Source organism: Canis lupus, chromosome 32, assembly GCF_011100685.1.
Source record: "Canis lupus familiaris isolate Mischka breed German Shepherd chromosome 32, alternate assembly UU_Cfam_GSD_1.0, whole genome shotgun sequence".
NCBI classification, from domain to species: Eukaryota; Metazoa; Chordata; class Mammalia; order Carnivora; family Canidae; genus Canis; species Canis lupus.
The window spans coordinates 2,103,899-2,128,153 of NC_049253.1; the positions used below are offsets into that span (position 1 = coordinate 2,103,899).

General features: G+C 36.9%; 1 protein-coding gene across 6 annotated transcripts in view; it reads left to right on the top strand.

The window, feature by feature from the left end:
- Positions 1-24,255, top strand: part of SEC24D (SEC24 homolog D, COPII coat complex component) — a 104,992-nt gene that overhangs the window by 65,117 nt on the left and 15,620 nt on the right. For all 6 annotated transcript variants that reach the window (XM_038581766.1, XM_038581764.1, XM_038581769.1 and 3 more), the window contains 9 exons: positions 4,640-4,764; positions 9,382-9,573; positions 10,377-10,470; positions 18,440-18,556; positions 19,333-19,503; positions 20,713-20,809; positions 20,947-21,092; positions 22,271-22,409; positions 23,418-23,536. In XM_038581766.1, coding sequence (XP_038437694.1) covers positions 4,640-4,764; positions 9,382-9,573; positions 10,377-10,470; positions 18,440-18,556; positions 19,333-19,503; positions 20,713-20,809; positions 20,947-21,092; positions 22,271-22,409; positions 23,418-23,536 — 1,200 coding nt within the window. The remainder of the gene's footprint in view (positions 1-4,639; positions 4,765-9,381; positions 9,574-10,376; positions 10,471-18,439; positions 18,557-19,332; positions 19,504-20,712; positions 20,810-20,946; positions 21,093-22,270; positions 22,410-23,417; positions 23,537-24,255) is intronic.

Here is a 24,255-nt window from a genome sequence, read left to right on the forward strand (position 1 = left end):
ATAAATGTTTTAAGAGTCAAATAATCCTATGGTATAAACCCAAGTATGATAAATGCCTTAAGTGTCAAAAAATGCTATAAGAGAATGGACAAGTGATGACATATGACTTGGAGGGTGAAGGAAGGCTTCAAAGAGTGACTTGAGCTGGTTACACCATGAGCAGAGTTTGGACATGTGGAAAGGGAAACAAAACAGTGAGTAGATACAGAGTATTTGCAACTTCACTTTCTTCAGGGATGAGGCAGGTATTGTAGATAAGTGTAGATAAGTGATGGGGAGTTAGTATGGGACTAGGATAATTGGAGAGGATGTTCCCTTTCCCCCAAAACACATTCATATTCAAGTATTTTTTAAAAACACTATGCCAAACAAAATACTTTTCTGGCCAAATTCTTGGCCCAGGCCTGCTAGATTGTGACTTCTGGATAGGAAATGTTTTGAAAATGGCAAACACTTAAATTAGTTGAAGGAATGTGTATTGGGGAATAATGGGAAGTAAAGCTGGGAAATTGTTTTGAGATACAGACTAACCATTTATTTTCCACTGGGTTTGTCATCTTACCTTTCATCTCCTGGTTTTTATACATGTTTGTTAAATGAGTATTGTGGGGAGTTAAAAATGCCAGGCCATTGAGGAATTTATGTTAATTCAGTAAGTAATGAGACCATTAAAGGTAAAGAGGGAGTTGTTTCCTTAATCCATTCATCCATCCATCCACACATTTATTCACTCAGTCAGCAGTATTGAGCAGTCTTTTGTGCCATGCTCTGTGTTTGACTCTGAGGACTCAGTAAACATTCTGTCCTTAGAGGCAGTAGGATTGTGATCTGTATTGTGTCTTTGGACCGGTTATTCTGATAGCAGTCTGTGTAATGAGAGGAAAGAATTTGGAAGCAGGGGGACATTAGAAGTTAATGCAGTAATCAAAGCAAGATAAAATGAAAGGAGTATAGTAGTTCCTCAGAAATTTAGAAATAGAATGACCGGGTATATACCCAAAATTACTGAAAGCAGAGTCTCAAAGAGACATTTGCACACTCATGTTCATAGCAATATTCACAATAGCCAAAAGGTGGAAGTAACCCACGAGTCCATACATGGATAAATGGATAAACAGAATGTAGTATATATGTATGTGGAATATTATTCAGCCTTGAAAGATAGGAAATTTAGACCCACACTAAACATGGATGAACTAATGCTAAATGAAATAAGCCAGTCACATAAAAGACAAATATTATGATTTTATTTTATGAAGTACCTAGAGGAGTCAAATTCATGAAAGCAAGGATGTAGAAATGTAGAATGGTGGTTGCCAGGGTCTAGAGAGAGAGGGGAATGATAAGTCATTGTTTAATGGTTTCAGTATTGCAAGATAAAAGAGTTCTAGAATGGGTGGTGGTGATGGTTGCACACCAGTGTAAATGTACTTAATACCACTGAACTATACAATTTAAAATGCTTAAATTGGTAAATTTTATGTCTATTTTACCGCAGTTAGAAATACTTTTGGAAATGAGTGTCTAAATTTGGGTGCCAGAACAAGAATGCTTTACAATTAACTGGTGTGGATGGTAAGAAAGGTGGGCAATTCCACAGAGAAAATGAGATTTGAAACCCAGATTATTTTTGAGGATAATGCTTTTTCTTTCCTTATAGAGAAGGCCAGTATAGTGGGATAAATCTTGTCTTACCTGCTAAAATATTGAAGTGAAGATCCTGGCAGGTCTGCTATAGTTAAATGAATGCTGCTCTGGAGCTCAGACCATGATTAGAAAGAATTTGAGGAGTCACCTATAAAGTGGTGCTGGCTAAAAATATAAACGAGATTTCTGTGATGGAGCATGTGGTAAGAAAAAGTGGGTGTCTTTTGGAGAAAGATAAGAAAATAAAAAACAAGCAGCAGTCAGAAAAGTGGAAGAGGAAATGATATTGCAGTGACTTGACAGCTTAGAAAGTGAAAGTGCCATGCCTAAAATTGGAGAGAGAAAAGAGATTTAGGATGAGAGCTGGATTTTACTTAAAGTCACTCATTTGCAGTCAGGAGGTCTTTGGCCCTTAACAGTGGTTTTGGTAAGATGTCATGAAAAAACCAAGTTTTTATAAAGTTTATACCTGTTAGGCTTGGCTGGACAAAGCAAGCTGGATTGAAAGGGGAGAGTAATTGATTAAGGCAGCCAATGATGAAGTCATTAGAATTTTCTAGGCATGAGAGGACAAACTTCTGGATGGTTAAGAATAGGGACTGGGTGAAACATGAAAGAATTATTTTGAAAGGATAATTAATGAGACTTGGTGATTGAAAGAAAAGGAATAGTCAGATCTAATTTGATATTTTTAAGCTCTGAGTTGATGTGTAGTGAGGTTATTGATAGATACAGAGATGTTGAAAGAGAATATCATTTAGAGGAATGAGGAATTAGTTTCCCATGCATAGAAAAGTAGTTACAGTGAAGCATTTCACAGAGATGTGTGTGATGGATTTATGGAAGCTATTCTGTGGGGAATGAGTAATGCTGAACTTAAGAGAACACAAGAATGGTAAGACACATTTGGGTTGGTCACAACGAGGCTTTGGCTTAATTAATGGAAATGATTAAAAAAAAAGGAAATTATTATTTTTATTTAATATAATTCAATGTAAGTCTATGTTATAAATTAGATTAGGTGAGAAAGGATTTGCTAAAAAATAAAATAAAATAAAATTGCTCAGATAGCAGTACAGTTCTTTCTTTTCCTTGTTTGCCTGATTTTGAATGTGGCAAAGCAATGAAGCATTTACATTGGTGATTTTTAAGTCCTGCATTTTTTTTTTTTAATTTCAAGTGACATACTTTATTAGAAGAGTATTGTATCTAGAATTATAATGGATATAGAATGAATCAGTAAAATAATTTGGAGACATTGTCATCTAATTTTATAATTATAATACAATTTTATTTTAGAACGTTTGTGTTATTTACCATAAAGTTGAAAATTGGATTAACCTGAACTCTTGTTTTAGTTTGAGTCACTAAGTTTGCCTGTGGCTCTGTTTTCTAAATAATTTGTAAGACTCAACTGAAGAAGCATTTCCTAAGAGCTTTTTGAACACCAGCCAGTAAAGGGACCAACAGCTACAAAACATTTATATAGCACCTGCTTTATGTTATAGTGATTGTTTTAAATAGATGTAGAAAAGGCCCAATATTCCATCTTCTAAAACAAATATGTAAGGAACAGGTAAGTATTTGACAATATAATATAATTTTAAGTTATACAATTATATTTTATTTTTAAAAAAATCTTATTTATTTGAGAGAGACAGGAAGAGCAGGAACATGGGGAGTGGCAGAGGCAGAAGCAGACTCTCCACCGAGCAGGAAGCCCAGTGTGGGGCTTGATCTCATGACACTGAGACCATGACCTGAGCTGAAATCAAGGGTCAGATGCTTAGCCCACTAAGCCACCCAGGTGCCCCTACAATTATATTTTAGTATATAATTTCATATCTTTAAAACTGAAAGAGCTTATGAAGAAAAAAGTTGAAAATAGTGTTATTAAAGAGCACTTGGGTGGCTCAGATGGTTAAGTGTCTGCCTTCAGCTTGTGTCTTGATCCTGGCTTCCTGGGATAGAGTTCTTTTTTTTTTTTTTTTTTTAATTTTTATTTATTTATGATAGTCACAGAGAGAGAGAGAGAGAGAGAGAGGCAGAGACACAGGCAGAGGGAGAAGCAGGCTCCATGCACCGGGAGCCTGACGTGGGATTCGATCCTGGGTCTCCAGGATCGCGCCCTAGGCCGAAGGCAGGCGCCAAACCGCTGCGCCACCTAGGGATCCCCTGGGATAGAGTTCTGCATCAGGCTCCCTGCTCAGTGGGGGAGCCTGCTTCTCCCTTTCTCTCTGCCTCTCCCTTCCACTCATGTACTCTCTTTCTTTCAAATAAATAAATAAAATCTTTAAAAAAAGACAATAGTGTTATCAAGTTAATGAAGTTTTACTAGTTTCAAGACAAATACTAATTATTGCATGTACTCTTTGGGGGCACAATTTGTCAAGGTTCCAGACATTTCTTCTTCTTCTTTTTAAGATTTATTTATTTATTTGAGAGAGAGAGCGAGGGAGGGAGGGAGGGAGAGACCGAGGGAGGGAGGAAGGGAGAGGGGAAGGGCAGAGGGAGAAGCAGACTCCCTGTGGAGCAAGGGAACCCGATGTGGGGCTCAGTCTCAGGGCCCTGGGATCATGACCTGAGCCAAAGGCAAACACTTAACCGACAAAGCCACTGAGGCACCTCACTCACTTTTTCTTATAAAGCAGAGGGTTATAAGCAAGGCTGGTCACCAGACTGTACTCACAATTGGGTAATTGCAGTGTTAAGGTCTTTGGAGTGCTACAAAAGTGAAGCTTCTCTGCTAGATATCATAATCCTGTCTAATTCAATAGTGTGTTACAGGTCATACCCTGGAAACAAACAGCTTTAATCTTTTTTTACAGCATCAGAGACTGTGTTCTAGAAAATTATTTAATTCCACAGATGTTATACCCAAAAATAGTAAATGAAAAGTTTGATGATCTTCAAGAGTTTGAATGTTTTATTTTGATTATACAGTGTATATACTTTATAATTACATTTGTGTGATCTGTTTGCATTCCTGTAGAAGAATAAGCCTCCCAATCCACCAGCCTTTATCTTCATGATTGATGTTTCATATAGTAACATCAAGAATGGACTTGTGAAGCTCATATGTGAAGAACTGAAGACTGTGCTGGAAAAACTTCCAAAGTAAGAGAACTCCCATTATTTTTATAAATTGCACAAAATTACTGAATTAGTTTATTGGCCAGAAAACAAGTGCTGAATATGGATATAGATATCTTTTGCTAATGAGGACTTTGGGCAAATATTTATAAATCAAACAGCACCATTTTTTTTGAGTCCTTAAAACGTCCAGAGTTGTTTTTTGTACAAAGCAAAAGAAACAAACTGATAAAAATTAATGCTATGATAAACAATATTCAAAATACACTATAAACCATAAGGAGAATCCCAACAGTGTGATGGGAAAGACTTTGGAAATCTGTTATTCATTTTCAGAGGGGTTGATTTTCCAGTGGAAGCTGGTAGCTGTGGATTGTGGTAAGAGTTCTAAGGGATGCCAGGAAACTGAACTGTTGTCTTATGGCAGAGATGGTAGTCTTTGAGCCAAATTTCCTTTGCCCTTGTAACATACTGTCAAACCTCTTTGCCGCTTTACTGCCTCTAGGTCCTAGCACAAAGTGGATCACTTTCCTTGCCACTGCAGGGGTCAGTGCATAAAAGTAAAGGTGGAAAGGTGTTTTAGCAAACATGGCTCTTTTTTATAGTGTACAAACTAGTTGTTTAGGATGGGAAGTACCATCTAGTAAGGAGCCTCGGGAGCAGGAGAAACTCTTCCTTTATGAGAGGAGACATGCTTAAGAAAAAAAACTAACAAATATTGTCTGAAATGTAGTGTCTGCACCAGTCTCAACATCTCCCCTCCTTCATATCTCCTGAGGGTAAGCAGTCTCTGTTCTGAAAAGGAATGCTTTGAGGGATGGGATATCTATAGGCTTTAGGGCTTCCTGAGTCATTGGATGCCCATTCCCCTCTATTCCTTCCACATGTGGCTGCTGCACTGGTGCATATGAGCCTCAAATGAGTGAACTCTGGACCTCCCAGGAGTAGCTTTGTTTGTATCTATGAAGCTCAAGTCATAATATTCTCAAGGATAATTTGGAATAGCTGTGAGGATGTTTAAAAAACATTGAGGTGATTTCAAACCGAATTCTAAAATGAAGAATGAACTGGGAGCAAGTTGAAGGCACAAGAAAGGCATGTGTGCCTGCTGACTGTGACTATAGTTTCTGTTACCTCATTCTTAGGGATACTTGAGAAGTGTGGACTTTCTGCTGAATATCATGTATTTTATCATAGACTTTTCTCACAGGGCTGTTTTAATTCTAACTCTGAACTTGGAACTTGAATGATATGAAAGAAAACTAAATTTATGGAAATGATGTCTCTTTCTTTCCCTTCTCTAGAACTGATTAAATTAGGCGATCCTCTTCTCATGGTTACCTCACCTACCCCTTGCTCCTTTGCAACACAGTGGTGATGTGAAGTGTATACCCTGTTGACCAAAGTTATGAAACCACACTCCTTCCCTTAGATGTCATCATGAGTTCTGTATCCCATTGGAGCAGACTGTGACTTTAGTGAGATAGGAGAAAAAATAAAAGGATACTGCTGGTTATTCCCTGCTACTTTTTAAAATCTCTCCTAAAAGTTTTTATTTAAGCTAAAATGCAATTTTCTTCCTTTATTTTTTTTAAAACAAATCTGATTGCTTTTTTTCTTCCCCAAAGTTTGTTGTGGGCTCTTTATATTTACAACTTTATATTTTTTATGATTGATAAGATTGCCATCAATCTGATTTACCCCTCTGAACTATGTAATATGCCAAATAGCTTTTTTATTTTTATTTCCTTTTAAGATTTTATTTATTATTCATGTGAGATACAGAGAGATAGGCACAGACATAGGCAGAGGGAGAAGCAGCCTCCTTGTGGGGAGATTGATGTGGGACTCGATCCCAGGACCCCAGGATCACGCCCTGAGCCACCCAACTGCCCCCCAAATAGCCTTTCTAAAGCACAATATAAGTCTTAACATCTAAGGTATGTTCATCTCTTAGCTAATCTTTTGAAAAGTGAAGGACCCATTCTTTACTATTTAATTTTAAATTTACATCTTTGATTTTGCCAGATGCCATTTCTGTCTGACTTCTCTGGAACAGGAAAGAAAAGATTTGAAATGTTTCATCTGTTGTTTAAATCAAGCAGTTAGGGTTTTTTTCTGGTTGTTTTTAATGCTGCTTTAGCTAAAATGTTCAAAATGCTTGCTTTTGGAATATTCCGATTCATTTAGTTACTAACATATTCAGTTTTGCTCTGTCAGATTCATTCCATTAAAATAATGGGGGCACGTGTTGAGAAAATTGGTAATTGAAAAGCAGAAGAAGAAACACATGTTGTTCTATGTGATATCCCATATGTAACTTTGTTAAATTTGTGTAGAATTAATATGAAGGAAAGGCTGAAATTTCATTTTCTTCTGGATATGATTTAACAAGGTAGTTATACTGTTGAAAAAGAAAAATCTAAGGTAATTCTTTGTTTCTCAAATTAAAAAAAAATATGTTCCCATGAAAACATATACTAATATTTTGCAATAATGTGAGATGTTCCGATTAAATGTTTTTAAAACTGTTAATTTAGATTCTAAATGAACCCTGTGAATCCCAAGATATGCCTTTCCCATTACTTGAAAATGTCCAAATCCATTGGGAAATAGCAATCTAGGTTTTTCTCTGTAATTTTTCTTTTGTGTCATTTGCCTTAATTGACTCTAAATTAACTATTAAAAGAGAATAAATACCCTTAGGGTTTGTTGGACGTTTATCACCTTACATAATAAAAGGTTTACTCGGAAATGGTAGTGTGCTGGTAAACTGGATCTCAAATAAATAAAACCTTAATTGTAGTGTTTGCTCATTTGTGGTATAAAATACTTCCAGCCAGGCTGATTTTAAACTAGCATAGTGACATCACTAAATGGGAGTTGGGAAGAGATGTAGTTTATGAATTTGGGCTCTAACTTGCCATCCTAAATACGACATTTCACCATCACAATAATCATCCTGAACATACCTCTAATTCCCCATGTTATCCTAGACCCTGACAGAAGCAGAGAGCATAAACTTTGGGTCTCTATTGGTCAAAGAGTCATGATACGTTAACTGAAAGGCACTGTATAGTAAGAGCCTAGGGAGAATGATTTGTAGAAATCTAGAAGAGGAATAACTTCTGGTTGGTAGCATCAGGGGAGCTTTGAGAGAGCAAGAGTATCTGTGCTTGGTCTTAAGGAGTAAAATTCCAAGTAAATAGGGATGGGCGAATGGGGAACATGGGAACGATATACTATAATGGTTAGTTATATGAAGTCATACAGTTTAGGATATTGAGCGGAGGTGTGTGGGTGTAAAAGTATGTTATGGGCAGTTACAAAGGATAAGCAAACCATTTCTGAAAATTTTGCAAGAGTCCAAAATATATGCATTTACCAAGTACTTTTGGAAGAGATTTAAACTGCCTGTTTAAACTGCCCACCCATTTATGAAGGCCAAAATGAAGAATAAATACCCTCAATTAGCAAAGGAAGTAAAGAAGAAATAGAGTTTGAAGTCCTTAGTTTGTCAGCCTGTAATCTGCTGAAACATCAAAGAAATTGGGAAGTCTGCAGTGGCATCAACAATTTGAACTTCAGATACTTTGATCTTATATTTTATTTTCCTTTCTCTCATACTCAAGTAACTTCTTATGCTATGTACAAAGTTTAGAAAAGAGCATACTAGGCTCTTTTTCAAAAAAGTTGTCCCTAAGCAAAATAAGTTTTACTGATATCTAAGGATTAAAGAAAATGGCATATATCTTTTGTGGCTGTCATGTAACCACTGAGTACTGTTATATCCATAATGAAAATTAGTAAGAGTATCAGTAGTATTTTAGGAGGGAGGGAGCAGGGGAAGGAAGATAAAGAGAGAAATTTGGGTAAATATTAACTGGAGTTCAGACCACTCAACTCTGAGTATACTTAGTATAGACTTGAAAAAGAGTAGTCATGCCTTATATTCCTTTCAGGAAGATTAAGGCCTTACCTTGGGATTTCTCAAAAATTTACTTTTTATTATGGTTTTAGAGCTTTTATTACTTTTATTGTCTTGCCATGACATCACAAATGGCTACCTAATAAGAATTACATCATAAATTTATATATGTGATTTATGTTATGTATTTATGGTATATAGCTCTTAAAATCTCTCAATTTCTGTTGAGATTCTCTAGAATCTGAAAGAATCACACAGAAGCAAGTCCTTTCTTGATAAAAATAGCTATCCTGTTTGTAATCTGAGTGTGCCTTTCTCTTGCTTCAGATGTTCCATTTGTTCTTTTGACCTCTGGTGACTTCTGAGAGAGCTTTGTTTATAAAGAATGTAATATGCCTAGCTTAGTTATGGGAAAAAAAAAGCAAACTTTGTAATTGCAGTAGATTGGGAATACATATATTAAAGAAGGGAATATATTAAAGAAATATATTTTCATATCTATTTGACTTTTTCTTACCTAGAATTTTGAGAATTTTTTATCAACTTATTTTTGTAATATCCCCCATCCCCCTACTGTGACTAAACAATAATGAAGATCAAAACTTTAAATATGTCTTCTATATATTTTATAGATGATGTACCTACTGAATTGCTGATAGAAACTTCTCTCATAAATATATGAAAGAACTTCAAATGCTGTGTTTCTCTCATAGGGAAGAACAAGAAGAAACTTCTGCAATCCGAGTCGGTTTTATCACATATAACAAAGTGCTGCATTTCTTTAATGTAAAGAGTAACTTGGCCCAGCCTCAGATGATGGTGGTGACTGATGTTGGAGAGGTCTTTGTTCCTCTACTGGATGGTTTCCTTGTCAACTATCAAGAATCCCAGTCTGTGATTCACAAGTAAGTATCAAGTGTTTTATAATATATATCATATATTTTATATATAATATAATCAACTATCTTCTTTAATTGTTTTGATTTAGTCACATGTTTTGTTTTGTCATTAGCAAGGGACTTTTAACACATGGATTATCAAACTCTGTAATTTATGTTCTATTTTAAATGTACACCAATATCTAAAAGGAGTTTTGTTTTGTTTCATTTTATATAGAGACAGACAGCAGTTGGGAGGGGCAAAAGGATAGATATAATATTAAACAGACTCTCCATGCCCACCACAGAGCCTGACCTTGATCTCATGATCCTGATATCATGACGTGAGCTGAAATCAAGAGTCGGATGCTTAACTCACTAAGCCACCCAAGCGCCCCAAGGAGGAGTTTTTTTTTTTTTTTTTTTTTTAATACTCACACTCAACCAGATCAGTCTCTTCTCTTTGCTGGAAAGAGATATTTCCTGCATATGGATGAGCATTCAATGATGATGGTTATAACTAAAGATATAGCCACTATTCTAAGAATTTATGATTTTAAGAGGTCAAAAATGTATATAGTGAAAAATATTTACAAAAATATTTACAATATAGTATACTTTTATAAATGTTCCAAACAAATCATAAATTTTGGTTTCAAAACATGCCAGGATATCATTCCCTGAGGAATGATTATGAAAGTCACCCATAGGTGTTCAGCGAAAAATAAATACCATATGTGTTTAGTCTTGAAATGGTAGTGATTTATTTCTTGAAGTTTATTACAAATATGCTAAACATTTAAAACCTTTTATTCATTTATTTCTTATAGCTTATTGGACCAGATTCCAGAGATGTTTGCAGACTCTAATGAAAATGAGACTGTCTTTGCTCCTGTCATCCAGGCTGGCATGGAAGCACTAAAGGTGAGAAGTCTTTTTTTTTTTAAGATTTTATTTATTTATTCATAGAGACAGAGAGAGGCAGAGGGAGAAGCAGGCTCCATGCAGGGAGCCCGATGTGGGACTCGATCCCAGGTCCCCAGGATCACACCCCAGGCTGCAGGCGGTGCCAAACCGCTGTGCCACTGGGGCTGCCCTGAGAAGTCTTTTTTAATTGCTAGTAAATAAATTTTTAAAACACGCACACACACACATATACACACACACACAGGAGCTTTCATCCATGAAAGAAAATACAGCCTTTGTTAAAACATGTAGTTTGCTAGAGGCCATTCCAAGCTTCTCTACAATCTTAGAAGGAAATGGCCCAAACCATGGATTGCTCTCAGCGTTTACATTCCAGAACTATTAGCATCTGAGCAACTGATTTTGTCAGGATTTCCAGTTTAGCTCCTCCCTTTGGCTTTTATATGAACTTTATGTGATCTATTTTAAAATTACTTCAATATCAGAACCAGATATGAAGGGAAAAATCCCCCTATCACCCTCTACTTCCTTGGGGTTTTCAAATATGCAAGGGCAAGGCCTGTGGCAGTTGGCAACAGATCTGAGTGCCATGCAGGGCTTTGCTAAATGCCAAAAGCGGACACGAAGTTGGCCATGTCTTTGGTTGGGAAGCTGAGCTCTATAAAGACTGGTCATTTTGATAGTAATAAAGACAGTAATCTGAAGATGGCAAAATGATTGAAAAGTACTATTGATCATTATTACCTTATTAGCACAGAGTCAAACCACTTTGACAGGCACAGCAAGTTCTTAAAAAATTGATTTTCAAATTGTTAAAGTGAAATTGAAATTAACCTTTATTTATTTATTTTTAAATATTTTATTTATTTATTTGACAGAGAGAAAGAGCATAAGCAGGGGTAATGGCAGGCAGAGGGAGAGGGAGAAGAAGCCTCCTCACTGACCAGGGAACCTGATGGGGGGTCGATCCCAGACCCCTGGGATCATGACCTGAGCCAAAGGCAGATGCTCAACCAAGTGAGCCAACCAGATGCTCCTGAAATTGACTTTTAAAATAAAATGGCTAGTAATAATAATAACAGTAGCAATAATAATAATAAGAATAATGCTAAAGAACTGAGTTTATGATCCACTTCCACATAAATTTTGTGTCTAAACATTCTAACTTGGTTTTAGTACAGTGATTCTTGCTTGGTTTCCTAATCTTCAGAGTATTTTACTCATTGAATCAAAAATTTGCAGATGTCCCTCAAAAAGCCTCAGAATATGTGTCAACTTAACATAAAATTAAAGATAAGGGGTGCCTGGGTGGATCAGTCGGTTAAGCAATCTGCCTTTGGCTCAGGTCATGATCCTGGGATGAAGCCTCATGTCAGGCTTCCTGCTCAGTGGGGAAATCTGCCTCTCCCTCCTGTTCCTGCTCTCTCTTGCTCACTCTCAAATAAATAAATAAAATCTTTTAAAATAAATAAATAAATTCTTCATCATAAAGTGATTTGGACATGTTAGGGTCCATCTGGTGGAAACCAACATTGATCACTGGTTGGGCTATAGAAAGGCATAGGAATTCCTATTTTATTCCACATTTACAGAAAACAAATACTTTGCTATTTCAATTTGAAAGAGTTTTGTTGCTGTTCTCTCTTCCAGTAAGGTACCTAGAAATGCTATGTAAATTTCCTGATATATGATCCTATACAGGATCCTATGAGTCTTTCTAGTCTAAGAAATTAGTACTGGAAATAGAATTGTATTCATGGGCTCTTGAGGAAAGGTGAGTGGATATTTGTAAGCCAGTACATCATCAGTTAAGACAGTAGAGTGGAAAGAAGAGTGAGTGTGGGCAAGGCTTCTAGAGCAATGAAGTGCAGCATCCCAGCTCAACCCCATATTTCATTTCTGAAAGGGAGCAATATTGTCTTGTAATGATGGGTTCACACTGGCAGTCCACGAGAGGTCTAGAAGCTGTTTAGCAGCTTTGAAAGAAAAAAGAGATAAAGCGAATTTGCATGCATTCCATGTGTCCGAAATGTGGTGTTACTTATGAAACATTACTGGGAAACCACTGTGTTGGTAATAACTGTAATGTTCTTCAAAGTTGCTTGTGCAGGGACAGCTGGGACAGTCAGCATTCTCAGTGTTCACTTGCCATAGGCCAGTTTGTTTCATCCAATGTATTTTTGTATCTTTTGCATGTTATTTTTTGGTTATATTTGCAATATTGTTGTTAGAGTAATGTACTCTTTTACACTGAAGTTTAAAGATGAGAACCAATATCTAACAACTCAGAATATCAAAGTTAATAAGTAGTAGTCTTCTTTTTTTTTTTTTTTTAAGATTTTATTTGTTCATTCATGAGAGACACATAGAGAGAGAGAGGCAGAGACACAGGCAGAGGGAGAAGGCAGGCTCCATACTGGGAGCCCAACATGGGACTCGATCCGGGGACTCCAGAATCACGCCCTGGGCTGAAGGCGGCACTAAACCATTGAGCCACCAGGGCTGCCCAATAAGTAGTAGTATTCTTACAAAGTAAAAGAACTATTTGAAGCGCCTGGCTGGCTTCGTTGGTGGAAAATGCGACCCTTGATCTTGGGGTTGTGATTTTGAGCCCCAAGTAGGATATAGAGATTACTTAAAATCTTAAAAAATAAATAAAAGAACTACCTTTATAAAAGGTAAAGAACTGTCTTTTTAAAAAGATAGGGAACTGCCTTTAAAATTGACGCTGCTGGACATAATGTCGGTGGCAGTTACTGTCTTGTGCCTGCTGGCAGAGCAGATCTTGTTCTGCCAACACTTGTCTTCATGCACAGGTGAGTGGCACTGTACTCTGTGGAAGGATAAGCAAGGCATTAATTCCTCAACTACTGAGTTACAGGGTCACGTGTGAAAGGGTGGCTACTTTTTTAAAAATGCATATTTCTGGCCCCATTCCCAGAGATTCTGATTCATCAGCTCCCCAATTTGTCCTGCCTATCACCCATATTTGGGAACCACCAGCAAAGCTATTCTGCAATCTCTGAGAACATCCTTACATAATGTTAACTCACCAGAAAGTTGCATACCTGACCCATACAACTTTGTACGTTACTTTTGAGCTAGGAGTGCTTTCATTTAACTATCCTTTAACATCTTGTCCTAAGCTTTCCACTAATAGTTAAATTAAGAGAAAACACTACGAAGGAAGTTTCTTTCTTTGCATATTAATCAATTTCTTTCATGTAGAAAGATTCACTAGCTAGTTCCCTAGAGTCAGTTTTTACAAGAATGATAACTCCTAATGTTTCTTTTAGCCTTAACTATCAAGAAAGATACCAATAATACTTAGGGTAGATTTTCGAATTATTTCCATTCTAAGATCTTCTTGCTGATTTCTAGTTCTTTACATTTCTCTTGGTGATTCTATTGTATGTGTTTCTTTGACCATTTGTTTCTTCAAAACTTTTTTATAAATAGATATATTAAAAAAAAAAGCCCACAACGAGAAGTTTCTCCTTCATCTGCCAGAAAGATTCTGGGTGGTTCTAATTCATTGTATAAGAGCAGAAAATGCTGTAGTATAGTTGGAGCTTGTTTGAGTGTATGCTTTCTGCCTTATAGCGACTTTATTAGGTTTGGATGAAGAAAACAATTTTTCCAAATAGGATAAAAGTGTGTGTGTGTGTGTGTGTGTGTGTGTGTGTGCACGTGCATGCATGTGTGATTTTTCTCTACCTCTGGCAGTGATAGTATCTCATCATTTTTTCAGGCCCTTTGTGGCTGAAAGGCAATCAGGCTTAAATGTGGGTAACTTATGTACAAGGGCACTAAAGTGCTTGCCTGAAGTCATTATTAGGCAAAGAGCTAACATTTTTGAGAATTTGCAGGGTAGTATCTAAATATTGAGGAGACCACATCATTCATTCACTTGTTCTTTCAATCAAGAAAGATTTAGTAAATGTTTTGTTAAGCAATGTGAGGATTATTCTTTTTAGTTCTTAGTTGCTTACAATGTGGTAGAAAAAATGTAGCTCTGTAATACAGGACATGATATTTCTTGCTTGTATTCCCAAAAGGGGTGGGAGAGGAGGAGAGCAAAGAGTAACTTTGGAAAGCTCAGGACTGTGGCTGGTCAGCTGCATTGCTCAGGGGATTATGCACAAGAGGCCAGAGATGAGAGTCTCATCCTCTGTGGATAGGGAGTAGAAACTGAAACAACATCGAAGTGCAGTATTTTTTATGCATCCAAGTGAAGACATTTTAGAGCTGGACTCCCCCATATGAATTATAGCTTTATTTTCTATAAGCTAGATTCCAAGTAAAATCTATATATAATTAGTTGTAATAAACTTCTGGAAGCACAGAGAGTAGACAAAAACTAACAAAAAACATGTGCTAATTTGTCACAAAGATAAAGAGGGAAGGATTGGAAAGTTCTTATACAGATTTCCCAAAAGTCCCTGAACTATTCAACTGCAGGCTTTGATACACTGTTTTTGTTTTTTTTTTTCTGTTGTACATGCATCCCTGACCACAGCAAGTCATTGCCTTAGGGTCTTTTTTCCCCACTTCGTCTTTCAAAATCTGCTATCTCTTCTCAAAATCTGACATTCAAAATTCAACTACATGTGAATTTCTGGTGTTGTCTTTTAACTTGAGTGTCAAAATCTGACAGTCAAAATTCAACTACATGTTAATTTCTGGTGTTGTCTTTTGACTTAAGTAGTTATTACTTTCATCAGAAAACTAGATAAATAGAATTAGGTAACAAATTGGAAGAATGTGGCCTTTAATGGTTGTTTCAAATATACCATGAGTTGGGGAAATTTATCTTTAAATTATCTTAATGTATATCTACATTTGATTTCAAGATGATGCATCACAACATTGCTTCCTTTCCTTCTAAAATTTATGGAGCACCTATAGAGTGAAAGCACTAGACCCAGTAGGGTGCAGAGAAACACATTGTAGAAAAATCAAGGTCCTTCCTTTTTCATGAGCCTGTGACATGTAGAAGACAGTAGGATACTTAAAGTTGTGCTTTGGTGTCATTAAGTCTTATCTGCAAAGTAGAGTAGGAACACAGAGGTAGAGGCAACCAACTCTGTCAAGGGTGATATTAACACATCTCTCAGAGGAATAGACAGTAGAGAAATTTTGAACAATGGGTTCTCCAGGCCAGCCTTTCTCACCTGTTTTCCATCATAATAAGAATGAAATATGTCATTGTCATTTATCAATCCTATATGGTGCATTAATGTGGGCACACTCAGATTTTGGTAAAAACAGATTTATAGGGATTTAAAGCATATAATGCCCTAGGAGCTTTTTGTTTTATTGCTTCTTCCAGAATATTTTGTAAATATGTGATTAATGAAATTATAAATCCAAAATTAAGACATACTTACTGGCAAATGATTTAGAAACAAATATGGCTACTTTATTTTTCTCAATAGTGAACTTTATTTTTCTAATGGGTTCTGATTTTTTCATTTAGAGGTTTACTCCATGGGTAATATTAACAAGGCAGTCGTACATGTTTAATTATGATTAACACCATGTACTGGCCTGTTGAATTCTCTTAACAATATTTTCTGTAGCTACTATTTTTACTGTGTCACATATTAGTTAACTAAGGCTTAGAGAAGTCAAATAATTTGCCCAGTATCACTCAGCTAATAAATGGTTGGGACTCTTATCTGTGCAGATAAGAACGAGGACCCATGCTCTTTAGATACCGTGGTATACATTTACAGTACTTGTATGAGTGGAGACTATCTAGATGGATAGAAGTGAATGAATATTTAGATGGATTGACAGTAAATTTCTTAGGGGAAGTGGGTGGGTCATGTAAGAAAAGTTGGGGAGAAGATGGGCTTTTAAAAAAGGTTTCATACCTTTTTTTTTTTTTATGATAGAGAGAGAGAGGCAGAGACACAGGCAGAGGGAGAAGCAGGCTCCATGCACCGGGAGCCCGACGTGGGATTCGATCCCGGGTCTCCAGGATCGCGCCCTGGGCCAAAGGCAGGCGCTAAACCGCTGCGCCACCCAGGGATCCCATCATACCTTTTCTGTTACAAGAATTAAAACAAACAAAAAGTACTTTTATAAGAATGACAGTGATAGAAATGAAAAAAATTAGTCCTAGAATTTCAAAATTTTTAACATGTCATTATCAATATTATTATACATTTTACTCAGATTTAGTCATAGGAATTAATGTGTCTTATTGGCCAAAGCATTGATACTGCCTTTTCCTGTGCAGTGTATATGTACATGTAGGGTCATTGCCTGATGTATGTTTCTTCTCTCATTCTTACCTTCTTCTTACTTATGCTGTATCAATAATTTTCAGTAGAAGGCTAGTGCAGCAATAAAATTGCTGCTTACTGCTGACCACAGCAAAGACAAGATGAGGCACAGGTTGTGCACCCTTCCCGGTGTGTCAGCTGTGATCCCTCTCTGACCCACTCCACAAAACATGTTGAATATCACTTAGTGAGACACATTAGGACAGGGCTAAATTTGAATTATCTCCTTTTGTTTTTTAGGGAAATCATTCACAAATCCACGTATTTATTAGTAGTAGCAAATGACTTAGAACACATCTTAAAGAAATGACCCAGGCACACCAGAGTGTGCTACTAAACCCAGCCTTTGTGAACAACAGCTCCAGGCCAAGAAAAGGAGAAATGTATTCTAGGCTAAAGGAACAGAATGTGCAAAGATATGGAGATGTGTAAACCCCATGGTGTATACTAGGAAAGCAAAGTTTATATGATGGAAACTTCTAATGCAAAGGGTAGCAGGGGGTAGAAAATGTGGAGATTAAAAAAAAAAAAAAAGAAAATGTGGAGATTAGACTGGAAAGAGATGCAGATGGAACTCCAAAGGGCCTTGAAAGGCCAGAGGGTCACTGGCTGTATGACCTGGGGCAAACTGGATGAGCCTCAGCTTTCCTAGCCTTAAAATGCAAACATTACCTTCTCCGAAAGGCTCTAAGTATTAAATAAGAAAAGTGTGTGAAGGGCCTGGCACAGAGCTGCCCACAGCAATTGTTGCCAGCAACTCATCTCACTGTTTTTTACCCTCCCTGTTCCCACACAGAGAAAGGAATATGGACTTCATCATGCAGTAGAAAGTCTCCAGGATTCTTAAGGAGAAATGCCCCATACATGATCAGAACAGTTAGTTTTTTTTCAGAGAGAGCTCTGGCAGCAATATGCCAGGATTGTTTGGTGAAAGGCAAGATTGGAGGGGTCAATATGTTGGATCATTTAATTTCAGTAAATGCTGCTTAGTATATTACTTCTTGGTCCTTAAATAAGATTTTAAATACTTTCAATGCCAAACCAACTTTTGTGGAACCTAAATTATCCTTTTATTGCTTCCTAGGGACTACAGATACATAATCTCTATCACATATTTTTCCTTTGTCATCTTGCCCAACAGCTAGCTTCTTGTGTCTATTGTTGCCACAACTGCTATTGTTGCCACAACTGCTATATTCTTTGCATTCTTCCTTGAAATAACACTTTAGGTGTGATCTATGTTTATGAAAGGTTTCAAAGAAAGAGCTTGTGTTGTACTATGATCCCAGGATTTCTATTTACTTTTGAATCATGGGATTCACTTGGTCCTGAAAGAGTATACTGTAGGCTAAACAAGAAAGTATTTTCCCTGTAGTACATCCTCTTACTGGTTTTTCATATCATCATTGTATATGGACCTACATTCAAATATTGGCTGTTTTATTTACTACTTATGTGATTTTAGGCAAATCACAATCCTATCTAAGACTCAGTTTCTCAGTCTGTAAAATGGAGAGAATAGTACTTGCCCAAGCACACAAAGGTTATTGAGAAGATTAAAAGATATATAATGTGTGGCTCATAGAAAGTACCTATATTTTAATTTATTTTCTGATTGCCTTAAAATAGAACTTTCCCACCCAAGTCATTTTCTATATATTTTTTTCTTTTAGGCAGCAGACTGTGCCGGGAAGCTGTTCATCTTCCATTCCTCCTTGCCGACTGCAGAAGCACCAGGGAAGCTCAGAAACAGAGATGACAAAAAGCTAATTAATACAGACAAAGAGAAGGTATTTGTAAACAATGGCCCTTTGTAGTGTCCATATGTCAGTTTCTAAAGGGGAGTGAAGAAAGAGTGAAGGTGTCTTGTATAAGAAAGGGAGAGAAGCTAAATGTAATGTATAAATCCAGGACATTGTATATTACAGGAATATTTTGAATTGTAAATAATTAGGAAATTTTATATTTCTATAAAAACTGATGTCTGAAATATACCTAAATTAAAATAAGGCCTCAAACTTTTTTCATGTATGATCTGTGTAAGAGATTGGGTGATAAGACTATTATAGAAATGGGGAAATGGGAAGAAATGCAGAAAGAAAATAAAGGTAGAGAATGTAGACTGCACTATATGACACTCCTAAGACAGGAAGTAGAGGTACCAATGTCCAAAATGTACTTTGTTCAAACCCTCTGACCATATAAGCCATTGCAGGGGGGACAAGTCAGTGGGAAGGGTAAGACCATGATGTAGGCATTAGCTACTGGCCACCTGACAGCAGACAAGTTGCCTCATGTAGATCTGTAAAGATAAGACAGCATATCAGTTTTATTAGCATTGTTTGAGGATCAAATAACATTGCACACACACGTGTATTTCATACAGCATGAGCCTAGCACACACTGGGTGTTGAATAAATGGCCACACTGATAATTACCATAGTTCATTCCTTTAGCCCAGTTCATTTAACTGGAAACAGTTTTTCTTTCATTTAAAAAGAATTCAGAAATTAAAAATTGAAACCAAAAACATTTTTCCCTGGAATTGTGCATCTTTTTTCTTTAGATACTTTTCCAGCCCCAAACAAATGTCTATGACTCGCTGGCCAAGGACTGTGTGGCTCATGGCTGCTGTGTGACCCTCTTCCTCTTTCCCAGCCAGTATGTGGATGTGGCCTCTTTGGGTCTCGTGCCTCAGCTCACTGGAGGAACCCTTTACAAATACAACAATTTCCAGGTAAAAGCCAGCAACTTGTTCACCTCAGGTTTTCTACTGCCATTGGACTTCTGGTGTTAAATCATAGATTAAGAAAGCTATGCCCCCTTGTGGACAACTGACAAATAGCAATTCTAGAGCTGAAAGAGACATATGTATATGTGATTAAGCAATTGCTTTCCTGTTCCCTAAGTGTTTGGCAACAGATTGAGCTCCCTTAGCCTCAGAGGTGAATTTCAGTGTAGGCTTCCATGATAGGGGAAAATATATTCTATATGAAATTTTAGTATTTTAAATATATTTAAGATAATTGTTTTTAAAAGTAACTATGTATTTGTTTTAAACTGTTATGATTGGGGAGAGGGTCAGTTCATGATACCTCTTTCTTTCAAACCTTAATTAGGAGACAGAGTCATGAGACAGTAAAAAGTCAGCACGATATAGGCATTGGGCTTGCTAATGCTTTACCCTTCAATATAGCAAACTTCTATACCCAGGTACAGGGTGGGCACAGTTACCATTGTGGACAACAGTACCTTCAAAACTTAACATATTGGGGATCCCTGGGTGGCACAGCGGTTTGGCGCCTGCCTTTGGCCCAGGGCGCGATCCTGGAGACCCAGGATCGAATCCCACATCGGGCTCCCGGTGCATGGAGCCTGCTTCTCCCTCTGCCTGTGTCTCTGCCTCTCTCTCTCTCTCTCTCTCACTGTGACTATCATAAATAAATAAAAATAAAAAAAAAAAACTTAACATATTGAGGGGCAAAAAGTATATGCCTACTACAGGCAGGCTGCCTCCCCCCAAAAAGGACCTGAAATAAACTAAGCTATGCCTACCCAGTTCCTTAACTCAGACTTACTAATCAAATAAGTCACCTCCCCTCACTTGAGAAGAAGGGGTCAGGGGAGTGTCTCTAACTTACGTACCTATACATGGAAACATGGAGTGGGAATGAGTGTTCCCCCAACACAAATGACAAATGCTAATCATCTATTTTTATTTATCATCAATAATTTTTAATAATCTATTTACGTATTTATATTGTAAACTAATTAAGGGATTTGGTAAGACCAAAGATTGCAAACAAAGTAAAATTGAAAAAGCTTTAAGAGTCCTTTCTACGCTATCTGGAAAAAGTGGGTTTTAATCAGATTTTAAAAATTAAGAATTGTTGTTTTAAGTATTTTACTGCCATCTGGTGGGCATTGATCCTACTTTATATTTTAGATGCACATGGATAGCCAACAATTTTTGAATGACCTCAGAAATGATATTGAAAAGAAAATAGGATTTGATGCTATTATGAGGGTTCGTACCAGCACAGGTAATTTTCAATTATACTATTTTTCAATTCTCTGTTGTGTAATTATTTCCTCTTCAAATTAATAACCAGCCAACAGAAAAAATAGCAATCAGTTAAATAGGAACAAAATGTCCCTTTTTATTTTTTATCATTGTTAGGTTTCAGAGCTACCGATTTCTTTGGGGGAATTTTTATGAACAACACCACTGATGTGGAAATGGCAGCCATTGATTGTGATAAGGCAGTGACTGTGGAGTTCAAGCATGATGACAAACTTGGTGAAGATAGTGGAGCCTTAATCCAGGTAATTTAAAACATATTTCCATCTTTGGTGCTTTAGTTTGTTACTGACATGGTCAGTTGGGGAGACTAAAATACCATCAACTCTGTTAGTCTCTCTGTAAAGAAATTCATCTCTATTGCTCCAAAGGCAAAAGTCATTAAATTACAGCACTCTGTTGTGTATTCTCTGCACTTTGATTTACATATGCTATTTGTATGAAGTAGCAATTGTATGTCATCACATGAGTCCCACAGACTGTAGTCAGTGTTGTAGGCATTAGCAAACTGATTGCCAGCAGTGTTCACTTCTTTTAAGCTTTAGCACCCATTCATTCATTTTTTTGCATTCCTGCCATACGTCAGGCACCATGTTAAGTGCGTTATTATATTATATGCAAGTATAAATAGAATTTGTTTTTTTAGTAAATAAAGTAGAAGCCATGGAGATCTTGAATTAAAACAAGAACAGTTACATCTAATGGTCATGGTTTTCAGATGCTAGCATCACCGTTAAAGAATGGAGAGGGGTTGGCATTAAGTTGAGGACGAACTCTAAGTAGTGTTTATTTTTTTAATCACAGATATTTGAAAAAATGGATACTTGTTTGCATTCTTGAAATGTGTGTATCATCAGCATAAGACTTAAGTACATCAGTAAAGTTAGCCATATGTTTTTAAGGGAATTGAATCCCTGGTGATAAAATCTGGGATATGTGAAAGTAGACTAGCAGTAGATGCAAAGCGATAACTTGTGTGTGAAAGCCCAGTTAAAATTTAAGTTTAGAGGATCCCTGGGTGGCTCAGCGGTTTAGAGCCTGCCTTTGGCTCAGGGCGTGATCCTGGGGCCCTGGGATTGAGTCCCACTTCAGGCTCCCTGCATGGAGACTGCTTCCCTCTGCCTGTGTCTCTGCCTCTCTCTCTCTCTCTCTCTCTCTCTCTCTCTGTGTCTCTTGTGAATAAATAAAATCTTTAAAAAAAATTAAGTTTAAACCAATAAAGTGCTACATAGAAACCTAGTGTATAAATTATCATTATACCTCCCTTGTAATTGTTCAACCATTAGCATAACATAAAAAGATCTGTGGAAGAATTAGAGGTCTTTGAGCTGTATACATTGTTCTGTAAATGTAAATAAGATCAGGCTAGCTTGAGTGGATATGTTGACCAGAAAAACATGTATCCCTGATGTTGCCTTCGCAGTGTGCTGTGCTTTACACAACCATCGGAGGTCAGAGAAGACTTCGGATTCACAATCTTAGCTTGAACTGCAGCTCCCAACTGGCTGATCTCTATAAGAGCTGTGAGACAGATGCCCTTATCAACTTCTTCGCCAAGTCAGGTAACACTCTGCTAATCCTGTGATACGGTGTATCTTGCCTAATAATTCAGTCAACACTTCTTGGTTAATTGAATTAATAACTGACAACTACTGTGGTAGTATAGCCTTTTGGTGGGCAAATTCAGCACCTAGAAAAGCTGAGTACCTGGGAGAATAATTAGCATCTCTAATTCCAGATTAATAGTGATGTAACTCAGTTCAGGCCCACACTATACAGTTTTATTCAAAGTTTCCTTCAGTGGGTTCTGGAGTGGGTTCTGAGTTGAAATTTTTTTTAAATTTTTTTATTTATTTATGATAGTCACAGAGAGAGAGAGAGAGAGAGAGAGAGAGAGACAGGCAGAGGGAGAAGCAGGCTCCATGCACCGGGAGCCTGACGTGGGATTCGATCTGGGGTCTCCAGGATCGCGCCCTGGGCCAAAGGCAGGCGCTAAACCGCTGCGCCACCTAGGGATCCCTGAGTTGAAATTTAGGAAAGTAATATTTAGACTCTAATTATGGTGTGTGAGTATGCCCTCTACCACCAGGGGATAATGTCCCTAATGTTGGGCTGAACTTGCCTATCCATACCATGATCATTATGAAATGGGAGGGGCCAAGTTAGAATTTTCTTTGGTTCCTTCTCCCCTCCACACCCCCTTTTTGAGATTCTACACTAACTAAAGTTTAGAAGAAACAGCAGTCCAGCCCATAGGAATTCAGGACATGAGAAGATAGCAAATTGGTCTTTCTTTTCTTGATGTGTAGGTTTCTGTTTGAAATATTCTGTGGAAAAATTGGGACCAATTACCTATCTTTTGTTAGAGGTAGGCCATTGTTCTCCATTGGGTATGTATATCATCACAGTAAAATGGAGAATATTAACAAATGACTCTAACATTTTAAACACTGTTATTCCTTGCCGGGTGGTCTGAAGATAATAGCAGTTTGTTTGTTATTATTATCATTTGAAGGGATTAATTTCTGAGCCAAGGCTTTGATGCCATTTTCATTGTTTTGTGCAACTAGCATTTAAAGCAGTTCTACACCAGCCCTTGAAGGTCATCCGGGAAATTCTGGTTAATCAGACTGCCCATATGTTGGCATGTTACCGAAAGAATTGTGCAAGTCCGTCTGCAGCAAGCCAGGTAACTCTCCTACTGTACTTAGATCCTAAAGCATTACAAGCAACTACACATTCTTTCAGATTTAGCTATTGAAGGCTTATGATGTTCCAGGCACTTAGATGCTGTGTAGTAAACTATACAACCAAGATTGAGAATGCCATTTGGGGAGGCTATAGTCTTTTTTACAGCCAACGTTAAGAAACTTAGTGGCTTTATGAGATGCATGAACCAAAAAATATGTGTGCATATTGGGTTGACAATCACTACCTTATGTTTAAATCACAGAATGTTATATGTAAGTATTTTAATATAAATGGGATTCTCTTTTGCATATAAAGATGGATATTTGGTTGAGAAATGTGTGTGCTTAAATATCTTCTTAGGCATGTTAATAATCATAGTTGACATGAGCAAATGGCAGGAATGGCTTCTTTATATTTTATAAACATAAATATAATTTATAAATATGGAGTTCTTGTATTTAAAAGTTAATAGGTATAAAGAGTGTCGAAGGAAATGTCTGTGTGTATCATCTACTACTTTGAAATTTTTAGAAGATCTTTTAAATAAGTCTCATTTATACTCTCAGATAAAAGAAAAAGTAGAATCTCATGTTCATATGTATTTTTGCATCTGTTCTCTTGTTCACTTTTTTCTCTGTCAGTCAAAGAAAGCTAAATGCCACTTTTCATAATTTTATGTTGAATATCTGAATATAGAATTTGGATTGAAAGAGAAGA